General features: G+C 40.0%; 1 protein-coding gene across 1 annotated transcript in view; it reads left to right on the top strand.

Annotated features, from left to right (window-relative positions):
- Positions 1 to 21,590, top strand: part of CLYBL (citramalyl-CoA lyase) — a 161,122-nt gene that overhangs the window by 63,936 nt on the left and 75,596 nt on the right. Inside the window, exon 2 of the mRNA XM_085305993.1 lies at positions 9,715 to 9,904. Coding sequence (XP_085162119.1) covers positions 9,715 to 9,904 — 190 coding nt within the window. The remainder of the gene's footprint in view (positions 1 to 9,714; positions 9,905 to 21,590) is intronic.

The raw sequence follows: 21,590 nt of genomic DNA on the forward strand, positions 1-21,590 counted from the left end.
GAGAGCAGTTATTTATCAATTAGTATAGCTGCAATTGATGTCAAACTAATAGCATTGTGTGTTTATTCTTCTTCCTGCCATCTTACATCAGCTTTGATGTAATTACAGCATATTTTATTCTTGATGCAATTGCAGTGCATTTTAGTTTTATAGCTATGTGAACTGTTCTTTAGCAGTTTCATATTTACTAATTGCTTGTTAAAGTGTTCTTCACTGCTCCATTATTTGGCATAGAAGCTATCCTGAATACGTCCATTGGGATACAAAGTAATTCTTCAATCTGAAATGCTCAGCTAAACAAAACTCATATTTTTACTTTTCAGYTTACTCTAAAAGATGTCATGCAGGCTTTTCCAAAGCTCAGAATGAGTGTCTTTATTTTGTTTAAAACATATTCACCAACTAGATTGCATCTATATGATTCTAAATCTGTTTTGCACAAGTCTCTGCATAAAACTGAAAATAGTAGCAGGTTGCCCTATGCATAGCCAAAGAACACATGGAAATAGAATAGTTTCATAATCCAGAATTGATCCTCTGTCCTGGAGGCACTTAAGCACATGGTTAATTTTAAGTGTTTGACTAGTCCTTTTGATTTCTCTGGACTAAACACATGCTTGAATGGGTTTACGGAAGCAATCTCAAAGTACAGAGAGGACTGCAAAATTGTTTTGTTTTTCTTAAGTAATAAAAATGTCTATGTTTTATTTAGAAGCATAATTTACATACATTTCTAAATAAGTGTATGGGAATCAGAGACCTTGTTTATGGTTTGGCTAGGTGTAGAACRGCGTAAACTGGAAATCAGCACAAAATGTGGCCTATTTAATAAAGGATTCTCAGAAGTATGAAGGAAACGTCATTTTCTAAAACATCCCTGACCCAGCCAGAACAAGAATTAGAAAGGATAAAATTTGTAATAAGCAAATGAGAAATTCTGAAAGATACAAAGGAGCGAACAGATTTCTTCTGTCTTCCGACGTCCGCAGCACCAGCATATTGATACTCATTTTTCTTTTGCTTGATTTATTTGTTTCATTTAAATATTCTCAAGCACATCTAGTGTGATTTTATTTTAACTTTGATGCAAATCAGAATTAATTTTAAGGTCCGCATCATTTTCCCTTTATCTCACGCTGTGCATTTATGAATATCCAACCTGCCTRTGCTTTGGTGAGAGTAATTGTTCTGTGCTGCTGCACTATCGTTTCACAGGCAGGACCAGCAGCTCCTTGATTTGGATTTTAGCGAGTATGTGTTTCGTATTTTAAATATAATTCGTTAGCAGTTCCCTCCTAAACTGCTCTGGAGGCTTTGGCAGTTTGGGACTCAGGTTGTAATCGCAGTAATTAGCGCCGAATTTTCAAATCTCGTTCTCAATCTTGACCTTGCAGCATTTAGCCGACGTGTACACAGCTGGATCAAGGGCAGGGACTGAGCAAGCTCGGCTGTAGCTCCTGTCACCTGGTATCAGCACCGGCATGGAGGAAAGAGAGGAGAGCACTGAAGAAAAGGGAGGACAAGCATGCTCAGATGAGAAAGAAGTTCTATCCCAAAATGTTTTTATCCCTTTCTTTTGTATGGATATAGAGTGAGATGTGCACAAACTGTGTGTGCAAAAATGTTATGACAGACTTTGCAAGAARGGACGTGTCAGAAAACCAGCCAGAGTGGAGAATTTGAGTCTTTTCCCAAAGGGACAAGACCGTTTTGTAGTGGTCACACAGAGAAAGCCTCTCCTTCAAAATTCAGCTTTTCTGCAGAGGCCACCAACAGAGCTCTGATTCTGTAAAAGTGCCACCATTATAGATTTGGATTTTTTATATATTCACTTCTTAAGACAGAATTTTACATTGGATGGCCCAGTACAGCCTGTTCTGTCCCTGTCCTCCTCCTAAATTGGAAGATTCTTGACCTACGAAGCCAAGTTTTTGTCTTTGTGTTGCCCAGCCCCGAGCACACTTGGTTCGTATCAGTTTATGCAGAAGAGTGATAAACCGAAACAAACTGTAAATYAATGCAACACAATACATCCAAAGGGATGCTTTTTTACTTAGTAATGCACACTTTTAAAAGGCTCATTTTTCCTTTYTAAACCTTTTGGTATAGTAGTGAATCTTCATTTTTAATGTGGYGTGTTTTTGTTACGTGCTGTGATTTTCTTTTGCAGCTGCTAGTTGCAATTCTGCAACATTTGTGTAATGCAAGAACATCTGTCAGGAAAAGGGACAGCTAAACGAAATTTTACAAGATTTCCTTACACATCACAGAGTGAAAAAAAATGGAACGTAGAAACCACATTAGCTAAATACATGAAAGAACTCGCCATTTGCTTGCAGAAATTAAAACTTCACAAGCGTCTATATTTAGAAAGACGGGGAAGCCTACACCTTCCCGTAGTTAACGTGGCCAAGCGAATGTGTTACCGGCCAGCTGGGAGCTTTCCCAGGGCCCGGCAGAGCTCTGGGTTTGCCTGAGGAGCAGTCAGCGTCCCAGGGAGCTGGGAGCGTCCCCAGCGCCAAGGCCAGGGGACCGCGCGGGGCGCAGTTCGCCCCAGCGGTACTTCCTTGGCGTGACAAGTTACGAGAAAGAGGGAGAGCCACCACCTGCGCGTCGGCGCCGGCGTCGCGGCTCCCCGAGGCAGGGCACCGGTTAACCTTGGGCGGCAGCAAATGCAGGCACGGGGACGTGCCGAGGCGAGCGGCCCGTGCCGGGAGCGCCAGCGGCCCGCGTCGCCCTGGGCCGCTCTTTCAAAACTTCCCCTTATTCAGTCGAAGGGAGCCTAACCTTCCTCAAAACCCCAACTATTTCTGCTGCTGCAAAAAGGAGAGAAATGAGAGATGGGAGGAGTGAGCGATCCCATCTCCTTTGGCCATTTTGAACCGAGAAGAAAAAACTGATGTTCAGTCAGAGCACTCGCAGCTATGGCGGAGCTCGGAGGGAACCGAAACAAATGTGGTTGAAGGAACATGATGGGGTAGATAAAAGGTCATTTTTTTTTACGTTTAGCACTGGTGGGAGGAGAACGTTTGGTTAACTATTTAACCTATGATAGCCTTTTATCATTTTATGGCATAGGGGTCCGTTATTTTAAGCCTTTGCCAGTAAGTGCCTGGTTTATATTCGGGCTTTAAGGCTCTGGTTTCCAGTTACATGATTTACATCGGTTTACTGGAGACAGGAAAAAATTACAAATTGCAACTGAAGATCAACATCTTTTCTAAAATGAATTGCTGGCAACTTTTGATTGAGCACTCGTTTTTCATGTAAACACTCAAGTCCTTCTACTCACATTTCTCCATGTCGCTTTTTTTTTTTTTTTTTTTTTAACAGCAGGACTCTCCTTCCCCATTTCGTTTGCCTCCCTGTTTTTTGGATATAATGCGATGTGTCCTATCAGTGCTAGCAAGCGCTTGCTAAAGGTCACTTGGAAGCCCCCTTTTCATTTCTCCCTGCCCCATTTTTTCCTGCAGGCTGCTGCTCCCAGGAGTGACCCCCTCCAATCTGTCCCTTTTGATATCCAAAGCTTGTTGTTACGGAGGTTAAATTTCTTAATTCACTGCGGTTTTGTGAGCCCTTCTTCAGCCCGCTGCACTCTGTCCCCATTGCRGTGTGCAGACCGCCTAATGATTTGGCTAAAACGTTAAAGTTTATTCCTTAACCTCTCTTAAAACTTGAGGGGCAGGATCTGATTCCCATCTTGTTTCCTGGCATTTCAGACCTGTTTAATTCCGTCAACTTGAGGGGAATTAATCTTAGAGTTACACCAGTGTGAGATCATATCAGCCTTACGGGGGAGTTTGAAACCAAACAATGCTGCTTTGGAGATGCTCTGACTCCTGAGCAAAGCTGCTTTGCAGCAGATTTAAACAACAACTCTCTCGTCTGTCTTCCACAGCAAGTAGCTGTTGCCTTGTATTTAAAGAGGGAGAAAGTGTATTTGTGGGTTTGAAGGCTTTCTTAATTATTTTTTAAAGCATCAAGGAAATGACCTTAGTGGTTTTGGAACAAAGGAAGAAATCAAAATGTAAAGCAGYGTGTTTGATATGTTGATAACCCACAGTTTTTCTTTTAGCATAATTGGATCACTGTTAGTGGCAGTTGTTAGGTAAAGTACCTTAGCAAAGTTCTGGTATTATGCAAAAGTAAACAGCATATGTCTCCTCTTTTAACATCAGTCAGATTTTTAGAACAAAACTTATAAATTCACCTAGAATTTGTTTCCACTGGGAAAAACTCAAAGATTTCAGAGATCTATATGCTGACTGTAAAGCTTGGGAAGTGATCTTTTGTTTTCCAGTAAAGAAAACGTTAGCATTTTTTCACGTTAACTTTTTAACAATTGCAGGGATTTGTTTTTCTTTAAAACTGCAGACCTTTTCTTTTTCTTCTCCTTTTCTCCCCTCTTGATATTTTTATTTCCCTTTTATATGGAGAGTTGTAGATTTTGTCACTTCAAACGTTAGCTGTTCCTCCTCTTTTCTTTTGCTTTACAATACACACTAGGAGATTTTTTTTTTTTTTTTTGCATATTCCTCCCCTTTCTCTGTGAGATATTGTAGTTGACCAAATTTAAAACACTACAGTATTTAGCATCCCTGCAGTGCCATTTTAAGTATTTGGACCTGGAAAATGCCCCAAGCAATAACTACCTGAATTGCTTTTAATTACACAATATAGCTGCATCATTTTACTTCAGATTCTTTTTGATTGATGCTGTAAGGCAATTGTAACCATGGATGATGGGATTAAGTGCCTCTTGAAGTGACTTTAGCTTCTTGTGGGAACAAAGGGAAAGAAGAGAACACTTAGTCCCTTTTTGAGCGAACAGCCTTTTTTCACTTGCTATATAAAGAAATACAATTAACAAACATTATCCCCAGAGGTGAATTGAAATGTACATGCAGACAATAACCGCTCTTGACTGCAATTAGACATATATGATCCGAGGTATTTTGGCCATTCATTAGTGCTAATTGTTTGAGAAACAAGCCTACAGAACGAATGATTAAAATGTTAGTGCCATAACTAGGATTATTAGCATGTGTGATAAAATGCATGCGCTGCAGCTGTACCAATAAAACTCTCAGGAAAGTCCCTTTGATTTGACARATACTTAGCTTAGCTCGGTTGTAAGCTGTTTGTATTTGCAAAAGGCCTGCTGATGTTTATAACAAACAACTTGTATCTCCTTTTCTTAATTAGGAGAATTACTATGCAAATTGTCGTGCTTTGTAATTTCATATCGTTTTCCTTTGTCTTTGGTGGATTATTTGGGTTTTTTTGCGAGCTACTCCCTAGTAAATCGGACGTACTAACACCAGAAATAGAATATTTATTGTATTTACTTTGGTTTTATGCAGGCATAGCAGGAGAAATAACTACAGGAGGGTTTGCAACCTAAGCTGCATTGCGTTCGATGTGGGTTCAGGGATTTGAGTCACCTGTGTCCTCCCATCCATCATGAATAGCCAGGACTGTGGTTAGGACGTGCTTACATGCACAAGGATCAGAAATCCATTCTGTAGAAATTCACCTGCATTTTGAATACTTTTGTTGTGATGTCCAGATACACTCTTTGGAAACAGTATCCCTCGCTCTTTGCCAGCGCTATGCCAAAGACTGTAGAACTAGAGAGATGGCTCTTGAAGCAATGGATATTTTTTCATGGAAGAGGCACATCAGGGTGTAGTATCTCTTCTGGAATAATACACATTAACTAGAGATGCAGGTTAAAATGCTGAGCCTGAATATAACTTGTGGGAGCACTTTGCGAAGTATGAATTGTTGTTGCTAATGAGACTGCACAGGTGCATACAGTTAAGTATATGTGTGAGTATGAGCAATACTGGAATCTCAAAATGCAGTCTACAGCAGGGAGATTTGGATAATTTGTGGTAATTTCACTGGTTACAGTTGCACTGTATTTTGATAGACATTGTAATGTCTCTGAGTAACCAAAAAGGCTTTGTTTTGTCCTTCATGAGGAGGAACTATTTGCTCTTGGGTGAAACTAGTATCAGAGGAACAAAAGTAACTTTAATTTGCCAGCTATTTTGACATTTTTCAGAAAGATTTAAGTATAATGTTGTGTTTGCTGAAGAAATTTAGATTCATTTTCAAGACCCCAAGAGCATTTAACTTGCTGCTAGATGCTATGAATGAAAATATGCCGCTGTAAAACAACTTAATGACCTTTACCCAATAGTCTAGTCTTTAGTTTAACTTACAGCACTTAAAGCAAGAAACATTGTCTTAGCAAATTCACTTGGCTTATGTCCATGTATTTAGTTTTAACCACATTCAAGCTTAGTTTGAATCATTAAAATAGTTGCACTCGGGAAATGCATGTAAGATTTTCCTTTTTGTTATGGTGTGGGGTTACCAATGGAAGTCAGGTGGCGGTGCTGGTTTTTTTTTTTTTTCTAAAAAAAAGTAACTGCTGGAGGTATTTTTATTCTATCAAAATAACAGTAGAGGCCAAGATGATCAGGATAGTGTTTGCTGCTCTGAGTAATTAGTTGTTAATATGCACAACGCCCTGGGCCTTGCCACTGTGTTTTTAAAAAGTCAGTAAGTAGGTTCTTGTATCAAGGTAGACYTTGGTAGGTCTACTTTCTCCTCTACATTGTTTGTTTTTTAGGAGAACACAGTGAGAATGGAAGAGGATTTTTTTTAAGAATGTGTATTAAAATTGTTTAAGTATTTATTGGACTCATACCTAAACATACTTGTTGAAAACATATTTTACACTTACATTTCTACAGCTCTTTGTTTTAAAGGGGGAAGAATGCTGTGCTGGTCTACTGACACACATTCTTCCCATACGTTTTTTTTTTTTTTTTTTTGCTATCCCTCTTGACAAAATGATTACTTTTTAGATTTGCGGAACTGTTCCATAAGACTGATAGTTCGGCAAACTGACAATATGTTTTTATAATCTTGTGTCCTGTATTTATTTTGGTCCCAGGGGGCTACAAAGTTGATTAGCTGAAGAGGAGATACCAGTAGTCATGGGCTGATAGTATTTATAACCTTAAGCCTATCAGGTGATGGTATTTTAATGGATTAAATTTACTGCTTTTTTGGAGTCAGGTAGTCTGCTGGGGAAGTCATACTGCCACCCCATCGAAATGAAAGTTTGTGTGCCTTAATGGTGAGAGCTGGCCTGAAGGTAATGACAGTTTTACCTACAAGATGCTCTGTGCCGTTGTGCTCAGTATTTGGAGAACTGATAACCAAATAACCAGCAGTGAAAGGGAAGGCGGCTGGTCAAACAGCCTTCAGTTTGATTACAGGCTGGAAGAAATCTCAGGCAACATGTCTGACAGGAGATACATCTTGTCTCTGTATGCCCTGAAATTATGGTTTTAGTCACATCTATCAGGTTTCGGCGTCTGAGACGGTTGGAAAGATGCAGTCAGTAAGGGTGCTTCAGGGGCTACTTGGCTGTAGCCCTGGAGTTAACTATTAATGGACTGAGATCTTTGACTCCTTTGTGCCTTTGGGAATGACAGGGTTGAAGCCATCCAAGAMAGAGAATAGAAACTAATCACTTTTGTCTCCGCGTATATGTTTAGTGGAGGACTGCAGACTCCTTCACTGACCTCCATGTCACACAGAAGAAAGACCCTCCTATTGCCATTTGAGCTAAAACCTCTCTCCCACCTCCTTGCTTTCCCAAAGTGTCCTGCATGAAAATGGGATTAAATGGGTTTAGCTAGCTGCCACTCGAGTCACTGCAAGTTGTGTTACCATCCCCACTTCAACGCAAGGCCGGGAGCGTGAGAGGGTTCATGGGAGAGGGGCGAGCAGTGGACTTGGCAGAGACTTAGTGGATCTCAATTATCTGTTTCTCGGGTATCGAGGCTCAGGATCTCCACCACGTGTAACTCAGAGGTGCCTCAGTGAGAGGTTAAGATTTATTAATAAGGTTAGCATTGGCCTTGAAATAAGTAATGCATTGTTTTTATTCAACAGCAAAACCGCCCTGGTGATTGGGCTGCATTAAGCATTACTACTTGTATTACAAGCAAGAGAACGGCCCCAGGCTTTTGTAGGCTCCCAGAGGAGGTCCACCCAGGACACGCAGACCTGGCAGCGGAGACAGTGGAATAGTTGCCATTTTCAGCTTAGTTTACTAGGATAAAACGTGATAAAAGCTTTCTTCCTATATTTAAAACAAAACCTGTATTTAGCTTTCAGGGTGCTGACTCTAAGGGAAGAAAGAATTCTCGGGAAAGGTTGGTTTGGAAAGGCAAGTATCATAGCGGCCTGTCAGCAATGCACCACGCTGTCTCTGACGGAGAGTGACTGAACTCATTTTCAAGCRTTTCAGAGGGATAGTCATGTTCACTTTGAAGAAAACTTGTTGGCACATGTAGCCATGTGTCGTCCAAAATGCAGCAACTAGGGAAATATTATTAAGAGGGGCAAAGGAAAATGCATGGGTCCCTGACATGATGTGATAATGACACAGTCTGTGTGGTACTAGAAAAGCTTTGCATTATTCAAAGTGCTGAATAATAYGCATGATAATGCATAATGGTGTTATATAGTAGGATTATTTGTGGCCTAAGTGACTTGTGCCCTGACTACGAAGGCAAATTGTATTATTTTGTCCTCATTTTTGATGTAGCAGAACAGGCCTGCTGAGGACAGTGTGAAATGGGTAGGAACAGGAGCAGGCAAGAGTTTTTTAGAAATGCTGTGAACCACGGTGGTACCCTCTGCAATTTATTTCTCTGGGCTTGTAATTATGGAGCAAGATTAACTCCTGACTGCACTCAGGGCAGCCTTCCCGGGCAGCTCTGCTGCCTCTGAGTGCACCAACACCAGCTCGTGGCTTGTGGGGGCTGGCTGGTCCCTGATGGASAAACACGGACACGAGGCAGAAGCTGCCTCAAACCACTCGGATACAGCAATCCRTGCAAGCTGTGTGGTGCCACAAATTCAGGCCTACGCTGAAAAGTGACGCACAAGGCATTTGCTAATGTTGAAAGGCACCATGGCCGACAATCTGTCAATAATACTGGTGGATTTATGAGCTCTGTCAATAAATACCTGTGCAGTGGGTCTGAAGGTCTGAAGGCTTCTGAGAAGACATGTTGGGATTAATGAGCTTCTGCATTATGGGGTTTTAGTTCTTGTCTATCTCTTGTTTCCCCATCCATCCCTTTTGCTTATTTAAAATTTGCATGCAAGTACTTCTGTTGAGAAAACGCTAGGGTTGCAAAATCAGCCTTGCAAAACTGTGTTTGTTTTACCCAACACCCCAGCTCCGTTCACAGCGTGCTGTCCGGCTCCTGGAGCAGATGTGGCAGATCGCGGCTGCCTTCAGAAAGCAGCCCTGCTCTGTTGCCAGCACAACCTCCATCCCATGCAGTTGTTCTGTGAGGGAGAAAATCTTTTGTATTAAATAGTTGTCGCAGTGCACAGGATGGAACTGCGACAGTGGAACTGAGGATCTGTGGATAACATCAGCCTTTGTGTTTCTTTAGTTCTGAGGTGTTTGCAGCTTCCATTTAACATGGTTGTTTTGGTTTTTATACTGTAGTTAACTGTCATACTGATATCTCCCTACCTAGGTTCTTCCTGGGGGGGGGGTGAAATCCCAGCAACTATCTAAGTAGGAATGTTTTCCTTTTAAAATATACTCAATTATTCTTTCTAGCATTGTAGACAGGAGTCTAATTTCAACAATATCCTTTACAGGGTGAATTCTCCTCTGCCAGCTGCTGTTCCTAAGCTTAGTTATCACTTTGCGTCGTCTCACAAGTAYGTTCCCAGGCGAGCTGTGCTGTATGTACCTGCAGATGACGAAAAGAAGATACGAAAAATCCCTTCACTAAACGTAGATTGTGCAGTACTGGACTGTGAAGATGGTGTGGCCCTGAACAGAAAGGTAATTTAAAAATTATTTGTGGAATACAATCAGCACTAAACAGAACATGTGGAAAAACATTTTGCTTGCCTTGGGGAGGTGGCATCCGGAGAAAAAATGATAGATCTTAAGATATACAAAGTAATGTAACATTGATTAGCTTTGTGAAGGTGTTGGAAAACCTGATGACCCAGAACTGAAAGAGATCCTGTGTGAATGTGTAGAGAGTGGCTTATTGAAGGAATACAGAGCTGAGCATAAGCACTTATCGTGGAAGAGTGGAATTTATTTCCATTGTTATTATTGCTACTTACTTCTTATAGAAAAGGAGGAAATAGACTGTGAGCAGAGAAGCTGAAAAGAAAGCKCTTAGAATCACCAGATGGAAATTTTGTTGTTGAAACAAAAGCATCTGCAAGTTATGAACAACTGAGTGTGGGTTTGGGCTTGAGCCCTTAGGTGTTTGGAAAGATTTACTTATTGAGYTTTAAGGAAGAAGTGCTGTTAGGGATGTTTATGAAGGAAGGAGAGGTTAGACYGTTAATGCATCAGGATTTGGAGGGCATCAGAGCTGCAAGAAAGAAGGCATGGAAAGCAGAGTGGGAAATAAATGTAGACATGTTAGGTACTGATGCTATGTTTTTGTTGATGTTTAAGTTTTAAAGAAGAGAGAATCATCTAACATAAATTCATATATACTTGCAAACAAATTTTGTAAATATATCAAAATAACTATTCCCCTTTAAAATGTTTCACATATTAAGCAATGTACATCAGAAACTGGTCTGAATGTTCCCTAGTGAAAAGTATTTCTAGACTGGAACGTAAATTTGCCATATTATCATATTTTTAAGCTTTCTTGTCCATTTTATAATGTTTCAAACTACAGGAAAAGTTGTTTRCAGTTTGAGTATGAATGTGTTATACTGGGAATTATGAAAACAATCTTGAAAATTTTCTCATGTGATCTCAAAAATTTGGATGGAATTTTATTCTTTTCTGTATCTTGGGAATTAATGCTTTCCAGAGGGACTGTATTTAATARTGCTGTCTTTAACCTTCAACTCATTACAGGTATTTTGGAAATAAAAAGCTTATAGAGTTTTTCTGTGTTAAGAGTTTAGTTCTAGAAAATGAAAATAAGATTGCTGAATGTTCCTGGTAGAACATTTAGAAAGAAAATCCCAGCTGCTGAAATTGTATGAGGAAGACTAAAATTATAACTGCTGTCACAATGAATTAGTATTGTTTAGTTCGTATTTGGGAGGCTGTTGCTGTAATATGACACAAGACACAATTGTGTGTTAAACTGTAGTATTTTTAGGTGCAGCTKTATTATATAAAAGAAATCATTTATAGCAGAAGTATCTATCCGTAATGTAGGATGACAGGAAAACAAAATTTTATGATCAAGGTGACAAAATTGGTAGTAGTAATTTCTAAACAGTGGTAACATTATAGCTCCATTGAAGTGAAGAGAAGTTATGCCACTGGGTATAAGRTTTCAAAGAAATTAGAAGAAATTCCTGTAACAGAAACTTGAGATGACAGATGAGCCCCTGACTGAGCTTAAATGCAAAAAGGAAGTAGAGAGGAAGAAGAAGTGGGGACGGGCAAACAAGGGGGAATATAGAAGTGTYGTCCAGGCATGTAGAAGCAGAATTAGGAAGGTCAAAGCTTGGCTGGAATTAAAACTGGTGAGGGCTGAGAAGGACAACAAGGAAGGCTACTACAAGCACAGCAGCAGCAGTAAAAGAAAGACCRGGGAAGATATGGCTCCACTGCTCCATGAGACAAGTGACCTTATGCTGCAGAAGGTTGAAATGCTCAGTACTTGCTCTGCCTCAGGCTTTACTGTCCAAGCTGTGCTCTCAGGCCTTCCACGATGCCTCCATGTGTCTAGAGGCAAAACCTGGGGGAGGAAGGTAGTACTTGCAGTAGGGGATGAAGTTAGGAGATGGCTAGCATCATCACGAGGCTGCTGTCTCATCACTGAGAAGTCTTGGTGGCTGGAGGAGGTTTCTGATGACTGGAGAAAGGCAAATGTTATACCTGTCTTCAGAAAGGGCATGAAGGAGGATCAGGCTGGGAACTCCAGGCCCATCAACCTCACCCTAGTCTGAGGAAAAATGAATGGCTAGTTCTCATGGAAAGAATTTCAAGGCACATAAGGACAAAGTCAGCATGGATTTATCAGGAGCAATTAATACCTGACCAACCTGATTGAATTCTCAGATTATATATCTCTCTGATTATGAGACATGAATAGATATTTTCTGCCTTGAATTTAGTGAGGCTGTCAGCATGGTCTCCCATAATATTCCAGTAGCCAGCTTGAGGAGGACTGGACTGGATAGGCTGACTATATGAGGGGTGGAAGTCTGGCTTGATTCAGGTGGTTGGTACTGTGTGGTATTTTGCAGGTGCCTTTCCTGGGACCCGTACTGCTTAATACCTTCATCAGCTACCTGGTAAATAGGATGGAGTGCACTCTCAGCAGGTTCAGGGATGACAGCAAACTAGGGTGCAGTCAATATGCTGGAGAATGTGACTGCTCTAATGGACTTTGACAGGCTGGAGAAGTGGGCTGATGGAAACCTTACAATGTTCAACAAAGTCACAGTCACACAGCTGGGATGGGAAAACCCCATGCAGCAGTATGGGCTTGGGGGAGGAATGACTGCCTGGTGGGGGGGAGCTCTGCTGAAAAAGATCTGGGGTCCAGCGATGCATCCTCCCTCCCTGGAGGCTTTCAAACTCTGAGCAACCTGATGTAGAGCTGAACTTAGCTCTGCTTTAAGAAGATGGTTGGGCGAGGTGGTCTCCAGAAGTCTTTTTGAATCTGAAGTAGTCTGTGTGATTCCATGGTCTTGTAGCAAAGTTTAATTTAAAGTGATTGGAAGATTGAATTTCATTTTTAGATTTGCCACAGATACTCGATAAGACTTTGAGACTTAGATTATCTGAATGTGAACCTGAAATTTTAATTATCCTAAAACTTTATTTATTAATGTTTCTTAGATGTTTAGAGACGTGGTGTGAAAGAAGTGTGCACTAAAATCAATATTCAGTGGCTCTTTAGAAATTAATCACCTGAAACTGAGAAAAAGTCACAGAAACATAGCAACACTCAAGTTGTTCTTTGATTTGTTATTCTTAAAGCAAATAGTACTAGTGAATTTGACTTTTCATTGGCGTATTTTACGTTAATAAAAGTGCTACTTAGGAATTTTCCTGAAACTGCTGCAGAAATGTTGGGTTTTTCTGGAAAAAAGGGAACCTCGTAGACACAATTCCTTTGGCCAGATTTGCCTATATATAGAAGACCTTCACTTGCATGAAGTCCAAGCAACAAGTTTGAGCCACATCTTGTCTATTTTGTAAGATACACTGTGGTATGTATTAGGACTAAAATAGATTTTAAGAGATCAAGAATYTGGAATGTCAACATCTTCATTTGTGTGCTCATTTAGAGGGAAAAGAGAAGTATGAGCTTCCTATGTTTGAAACTGATAAAATTCGCAAAATTACATCTGGTTGCAGTAGCTGCATTTGAAGCTGTACTCATAAATTAAAAATCTTTAGATATTTTATATATAATTTCTTTCTAAAGAAAATTCAGAAAAATTTCCTTCCCCCAAGTGTGTTCTGTAGCAGTGCTCAGAGAACACCAGAAAGGAGAACCTATTTTAACTTAGTCTGGTCTGTCTACAATTACGGTATCTTCATTTCTTACCCTCAGGAGCTACCACACTAACCATGATTTTAGATGCTACCTGTTGACCTGCCACCTTTTCYATCTTTTTCTATTTGTTACTTTGATTAAATGAGAAGAAAAAAACAACTTGCAGAAGAARTTCATAAAGAGGAAATTTTTCAGCTTTTAAGGGGGAAAAAGGAGGAAATGACTAAAAAATGAAAGTTTGTAGTATGCAGAATACTAAGCTGTGTAGCCTGTGAATAGGGTGAGAGCAGATCTAGCTGTGAGAAGAACATGTGGGACCTTTTGAGCCCCYTTGGGACCTAACAGGGCTGTAAGCAGGTCTTCAAAAATTCAGAAAGGGAAAATTCGAGGAAGATATCTCAATGCTRCTGAAAACTTCAGCCTTCTTCTACAAAGTTAGCTTTAGTCTTACTAAACTTAGCCTACCTGTCATGCAGATCTCAAATCCTGGCTAGGGCACTGTATGCTGGTTTTAGAAGTTCTAATAYATCCAGTTTCATGGAGAGGTCTGTCAGCTGCCTCCCCAGGTGTCCAGCTTTGTAAGGCATTGGGAATTTCCATTGGAGTAAGTTCATTTTTGGTTGTAGGTGAGGGAAGATGAGAACTGCTGAAGGGAGAGAGGTGTTCTTTCCCACTAATGCAGTCCTAAAGGTTTTCCAAATTTATTGTCCATTTGGAAATGGATATGGCTTAGAAATTGGAGATGACTCAGAATATTTTTAATATTTTTAAGTGAACAGCTCAATTAGCTTTATCTAATTCTAAAACAATAGTCAGATCAGCCTAGCAAGAGATCAGCTGGAGCTGCTGCTTCAGTATTTATGCTTCTTTCTGAGCCTTTGATGAAAGTCTCAGAACATTTTAATGCTTCCAAACCTGTACTATTAATGGCTTTATGTTTGTTGAGGCCACAGAGTAGTTTTGAATAACTGAGMTACATGGAGACTTACTCTGTAGCTCTATCAAGCTGTCCCACTAGGCCAGCTTGTGCCAGAATTACTTTATGGAAAATCCAAACATCTTCATTCCATCTTCAACTTCTGTAAAATATGTAAAATAATGTAAAACAAATCTATTTCAAAAGGAAAAATCATTACCAAATGAGAATTGAAGTGTTCCAATCTGAAAATACTGAACTAGAAAGTTTCCATTGTACCAAACCTTTCTTTTTCTTTAACAAGACAGCACTTTTACAAGTATTTTTGATTTCCACAGAATGGCCTTTCAATGGAAAAATCTGTTATGAAAATTGCTGGGCTGTTTGTATCAAAATACATGTTTTCTTGGTGAAATATGGACCAGCCTCTGGTAAAAGCCCTATTGAAGAGAATAGAATTTCTCTGTCCTTCCCATCCTTCTGGTGGAAGTAACAAAACCTGTTTAAACATCCATCTTGATCTCAAGTTCTCTGCAAATGTATTTCCAGCCCATCCTAGAACCCTGAGAATTGCCTGGAATAGCAGACYTGTGTGTGAAATGTGTATGGAGCTGAAAGTGTGTTCTGTCTCTCAGGGTGAGCTTTGCAGAAAAAAGGAAACTAATGTAAAGGCTCAGGCACCCTGAGTACCATGGCATTCCTTCTAGTCCCTGGCTGCAGAATTCAGGTTTCATGGAGCAACATCTTCATCTGCAACACTTGATTCCCTTGCTGGGCTGCAAGTAGTTGGTGCAATAAAGAAGGATAATTTCAAGTTAATTATCTGCTCAGAAAGTTAAGCTAAGTCATTGTCTAAGCTGATACAGTGACCTCCTGAGATGTTTGATGATCAAGGAGTAGCTGGCAAGAAAATATCCTCTTTTGATTAAAACATTTTCACTGTAACTTCCCATGCTCAGTTTTGCTATACCCCAAAGCGGAAGTCYCCTTCCAGATCTGCCTTGGTCTGAGCAGGTGTCTTTTGTCCCTGAAGAACTTCCTTCCTCTAGCCTCTGGGTCACAACCCTGCAACATCCAGTCACCTTGACAGCTGCTCTACGTGAGGACACTGGCTCTGTACATGTACCTCATGAATGGTTTTCTCATATGGGGCTCAGTACATTTAATAAATAATTTTCCACTTAATGTTGTTTTTATGTAAATTTGCCAGGATGCTTTGTGAAGTAGTAATGGGGCTAGGCCTATTTGCCCCACTAAATTTCGTATTAGGGAGTTAAATCCCACCCAGCCATATATATACATATACAAGCATTTATTTCTCATGATYGCTCATAAAATTCTGGCATGTAAAAAGTAATATTGCTCATATTTTTTATATCAGAGGTGTAAAAGCAATCCCTTTGAGTATATATATGGTAAAAGGAAAGTTCTGTAGAGTCCTCTGACATAAAACACTTCATTTGAAAATAAGAAGTTTTATTGCTGTCCCTCTTAGATTAAACAGATTTCATTTATCCAGTAAAATTTATCAATATTCAGGGCTGTACTGTAGAGAGGTGTAGGACTGATTAAGATTTGAGCTCCTAACCGTTTTTGCTGTGAGTTGCGATTATATCACTTTGTCTCTTCTAGAACGTAGTTGCTCTTCTTCTTCAGTGCTTGAGCAGCAGAAACTGAGTAAGAGGCATCCTTGGCCCCATCCTTTCCTCCCATCCCATCCATTATAGAGGAGATAGCATGCCTGAACCTCTTCTATTCTCACTGCTCTCCTCAGAAATAAAGAGGAAGTTCAGTTTGGCAAAAAAAGATGGGTAGGGAAGGACTTATTTTTCTTATGTGCAGCATGGCCTCTTAGGGTCATAGCATAAATTTGTCCCTACTTAATATCTTTTAGCAGCCACTTAAAAGATCATTGCCGTACTGTGCCATGGAAAAAAAAAATTCAATTAATTCTTTTGAATCGTCTGTTTTAAAAAATAGGATTAAAGCCTGACCACTTTTCAAACTATTCCATTATGAATAAAGCATACGTAAGAGATGACTCTGGGTTCATTACAGTTAAGAGCAGATCGTCCACATACATGCTGATTTTATGGAGATTTCTCCCCATGAGAATGCCTTCTCCATCTCTCTAGTGATCTGATCCTGGGGTCAGAACAAACAGTACACTGGAGAGCGAGCATCCTACCATTTTCCCCCTAATCTGAGGCCTTCTGACCTTCTTATTCTTTATCACTGATGAGAAGAGACTATTGCACATGGAATAACACTTTAACTAAATTTGGGGGTGGAGATAAATATATAAAATGGGTCAGCATGGTATACAAAAAATATCCCGGACTTTCCTTATTGATCTTACTGARGGCTTTTACAGTATCAGTAGAACAAAGCTGCAGTTGGTTTCCATAAATCTCTGGCTACTTCAATTAAAATCAACAGTTTTCCTGTATTATGTGATGATAATCTTTTTTTTTTTTTTAATAAAGCCAACTTGGTTAGGATTTATCAATGCTGCAAGTATTTCTCTAGGCACATAGTGAGAATGTTAGCTAGTACTTCATAGGCACAGTTGCATGAAACATTGATAACTAGGTTATTTTGCCAGGACTTTGCTTTATTTATAATAAATTAGTACTGTACCTAATTGTATTCCTCCTACAGGGAGAAGGCTTGCTGATAAAGTGTGTAGAGAATGATTAAATGTACACAGGCGCGTAGTAGGGTGACTTCTCTTCAAAAGATGCACAAAATTAAAATGGGAATGCTGCTTTCCTTGGTGGCTTGCCATTATTAAAAGTCTCAGTAGCATGGGAAATTTCTTCTGTAGGAATTGGGGAGTCCAGAAGTCTCTCTGGTTTATTGTAGGGAAGCTGAAGTATACAGTGAAACTCTGCAAGGCCTTTTTGATCCTTGAAGAGTTCTGATGAATATACATTTTTATGAAAGTTGTAAAGTGTTTTCATTTCCTTATTAATCCCACCATGGTGCTGGAACAACTGCCACTCCTGGGTGGTAACTGTGACAATAAAAGTTTTTGTTTCTATTGTTTTAGTCTACAAGCCAATCATCTTCCTTATATAAAGATTTGAGGTATCATAAGTACAATCACAATATTCAGCAATTTTCTTCTTAATGAGCTCAATAATGCCTGCRTCTCTTTGAGCAGAGCATTTGAATTGCCAGTTATTTTTTTTCCACTGATTCAGATGTATCCAATTAAGTTTGACTCGGGCATGTTCTGATGCAACTATTACTACTGACAGAATGGTGTCTGGAAACTTACGGAAGATGTCTTGGCTCAGTATTAACAGAAATTTCAGGCAGTAATATATTAACAGACATAGGAAAATATTTTAAAATATTACAGTTAATATTTGTATGGAATAGTTAGAATTCACCATACTTTAAGTCCTTGTACGTCCACTGCACTCAGGCASATCAGCACACTTTGGCAGCTAGTTGCAGGACCAGAGCTTACAGATGGTAAGAATCTTGCTGACAGCAAGACATTTACTGTACCCTTGGTTTCATCTGTTRTTCCTTTGGAGACTGTACTGTTCAAAGACAAAGATCCTAGTGCTCAGAGGTGGGAAATAAACACTGATACCTGTGTAGAAGTCTAATTTTCTTCCACTGTGTGTACTATTAACAGGAATCCACAATATTTACCGTGGTGCATCTTCAAAACTCGACCTTCCTTCAGATAATGTTTCTCATTGAATGGGACATTTGTACCTAAATGAATAATTCAGGATGAGACTCTTCAGCAGTATGAGCTTCTTCTTCATGTGTACAGCTATACCCCAAAATGAAGGTTTTCTACCTCCTAAACTTCCCAGGTTTCCCCGGAACAAATGTGCTGTTGGTTAGATATGTCATGTTTCTCTTATTCTAGGTGAGTTTTGGATGTTAGCCCCCTTTTTTGAGTTGTTGATTCTTCAAACAGCTGATCGATTCTGTGAAAGCAAAGCCTGCAATGCCTAGCGTTGCTGCACCAATATGCATGTGTGAGAGTGCATAACAAACTATTTCCAATATATAGCATAGAGCCATCTAAAACTGGCCTTTTATTTCCACCACGAACTAAGCATATGCCATGACATTCCTTCAACTTGGAGTGGAGTAATTTATCTCTGTTCCACAGAAGACAACACATGGATTACAAYTGCAGCCATATCTCTAGCTTACTAAAACTGGAGAGCATCCAGAACTATGAATTCATTGGGCATTGACACCCCAGAATAAACCAAAAGATACACAGTTCTTGTGTTTTTCTAATCCCTGCCGTAGAACTGAAAGCTGTAATAAATGGGGACAGAGGATCTTGTTTACTCACATCTAAACCTGGATAGCTCTGCGGGCTACCTAGTACACTCCAGCATGAAAGCTCCTAATGTGACCTAACCTGTGCAGATAGCCATGCCCACAGTTTGAGCTCCCAACCAAGGAATTCTTTTACAGAGAAGCAAAAAACATGTATTTTTTCCCTTCGTTTCAGGTAAGTCAAAACATTTAGCCTCAGCATTTGAAAGTTGTTGTTGTGGCAGCACTTTTTATGTATGCCTGGAAYATGTGGTTATTAGCACATCTAAGTGCTTTGGGCTAGCCCAAGGTACAGCATTGGGCTGGCCCAGGTGTATTGTATTTCTGTCTCCAAAGGCAAATGCACATGTCTGCAAATCAAATATACTACATATTTTGATGTTATTGTAAGCTGATTTGCCAAAGTTGCTCATCTTTTCCTTTGGCTACCAGTACCACAAGGGAGATTATGGTCTGTCTTCTTGTTTATTGATAACAAAGTGATAAGCTGGCTGTGGAGTCTGGTTTGCACTTTGCATCATTTCTGAAAGGACAGATAAAATCCTACTGTTTTCTGCATTGACTGTGATTTCTATCTTTAAAGGAGCTTGGTTGCACTGAGATTTCTGCTTCAACTTCGTAATGACTTCATAATGTTGTATTATCTACTATGTATCATTGTAATAGCTCTTTTTGCTATCTTTCTTCCTCTGCAGTGCATCAAGGTTACCCTCTCCAGAACAATGTACTTGCCAGTTATTATCTCTTCAAGGTTTGGGAAAAAGAATTGTAAATATTTTTCTTCATTTCTGATCACTGAGCTCCAGAAGGCCATAAATCCTTGTGTTGTTCCTCATTTGGGAGCAAATGGTTGTAAAGATCACGGTTGCTCATTTTAAGATCATTATAAAACATTGCTTGTTCATTCTTTCCTCCTTACTTGTTACACTGTCTTACTAGATTACCTCRAAATAGCTGTTCCTATGCCAAGTTTGAGATAACTTCATATTCCAAGGTTTCACTATGGAATTGTGCATTGTAAGGGGTTATATTGGACAAAGTGGTATTTTCTTCCAGTTTAACCAGGTTATTTGGTTACATTTTAAACTTTGATTCCACAGAGATCCAATCTTCCACTTGTTAACYAATTATTTTTAAATAGAATAAATATAGATTGTAATTTAGTATGCTTTTTTCATGAGAAATGGGACAAATTAATACATGTAAACATGGGTGAATCTATTTAAGTAGACTGTCCACAAAATCCTTACAATATGTAAACAACATTTGTTATGCCTTAGAGATAACATATGATTGGACTCATGAGACCCTATTTATCCTACTGAACAGTTTCTTTTATAACTTCAAAGGGAATTTTATATATTTATGGCAATAGTGGGGTGTTAAGTGTAGCTAGACAGAAATTATACCTCAGCTATTTAGTTAATGCCAATAGGGATTAAATTAGATTTTATAGCTGTTAGTAGAAGTCTGTTTTGTAGCTAACAAGTGGGATTTTTAAATCCTGGAAAGCATAATCCTATTATAAAACTGGCAGCTGAATTAACATTATCTAGGAAGCAAGTCTTCACGGATTAACATTTTTTGACATTAACAAAGAAAAACTAATGCTACAGGGATATTAGATGCTTTTCCCAAAAGTAGGGAAAAAAAGGAAAGTGAATATAGGACAAGATAAATGGCACAAATACTGCAGTAAGGAAAAAACGGAGCAAAATACACATGAGAAATGAAATCTGTGGGTAACCATGTTCTGCCTCAAATATGAAAGAAATATGCCAGGTGGGAAGAGGCTCCACATACAAGTAAATGCGTATGCTAACATGTGAATGTGCCTTGGGACTAACTCAAAGTTATCCAGCAGGGGCGCGAGGTCATCATGAGGTATCCTGTGTGGTTCTGAGCTCTTTGCATCCCAGCGAGATGCTATAGGACTATGAGCTGTCAGGTTTGCACAAAAAGACTCACAGAATCATAGAATCAGTAAAGTTGGAAGGGACCTCTGGAGATCATCTAGTCCAACCCCCCTGCTCAAGCAAGGTCACCTAGAGCATGTTAGACAGGGTTGCATCCAGGCAGGCTTTGAATATCTCCAGAGAAGGAGACTCCACAACCTGCCACTCTGGGCAACATGTTCCAGTGCTCCGTCACTCTCACAGTCAAGAAATTCCTCTTCACGTTCAGGCRGAACTTCCTGTGGTTCAATTTTTGTCCATTGTCTCTTGTCCTTTTGCATGGGACAACTGAAAAGAGTTTAGCCCTGTCCCTTTGACACCCTTCCTTCACGTACTTATACACATTGATAAGATCCCCCCTCAGTCTTCTCTTCCCCAGGCTGAAGAGGCCCAGCTCTCGCAGCTGTTCCTCATAGGGCAGATGCTCCAGCCCTCTGATCATCTTTGTAGCCCTATGCTGGACTCTCTCCAGTAGCTCCATATCTCTCTTGTACTGGGGAGCCCAGAACTGATGCAGTACTCGAGATGAGGCCTCACGAGGGCTGAGTAGGCACCTCCCTCAACCTGCTGGCAACACTCTGCCTGATGCACCCCAGGAGACCATTGGCCTTCCTGGCCACAAGGGCACATTGCTGGCTCATGGTCAATTTTTCATCCAGCACAACTCCCAGGTCCTTTTTCTGAAGAGCTGCTTTCCAACAGGTCAGCCCCCAGCTTGTACTGATGCATGGGTTTTTTTCTCCATAGGTGCAGGACTCTGCACTTGCCCTTGTTGAACCTCAGGAGATTCCTCTCTGCCCAGCTCTCCAGTTTCTCCAGGTCTCTCTG

The sequence above is a fragment of the Rhea americana genome, unplaced genomic scaffold (genome assembly GCF_003343005.1).
Source record: "Rhea americana isolate MKP2758 unplaced genomic scaffold, rheAme1 scaffold_23, whole genome shotgun sequence".
In the NCBI taxonomy this organism is placed as follows: domain Eukaryota; kingdom Metazoa; phylum Chordata; class Aves; order Rheiformes; family Rheidae; genus Rhea; species Rhea americana.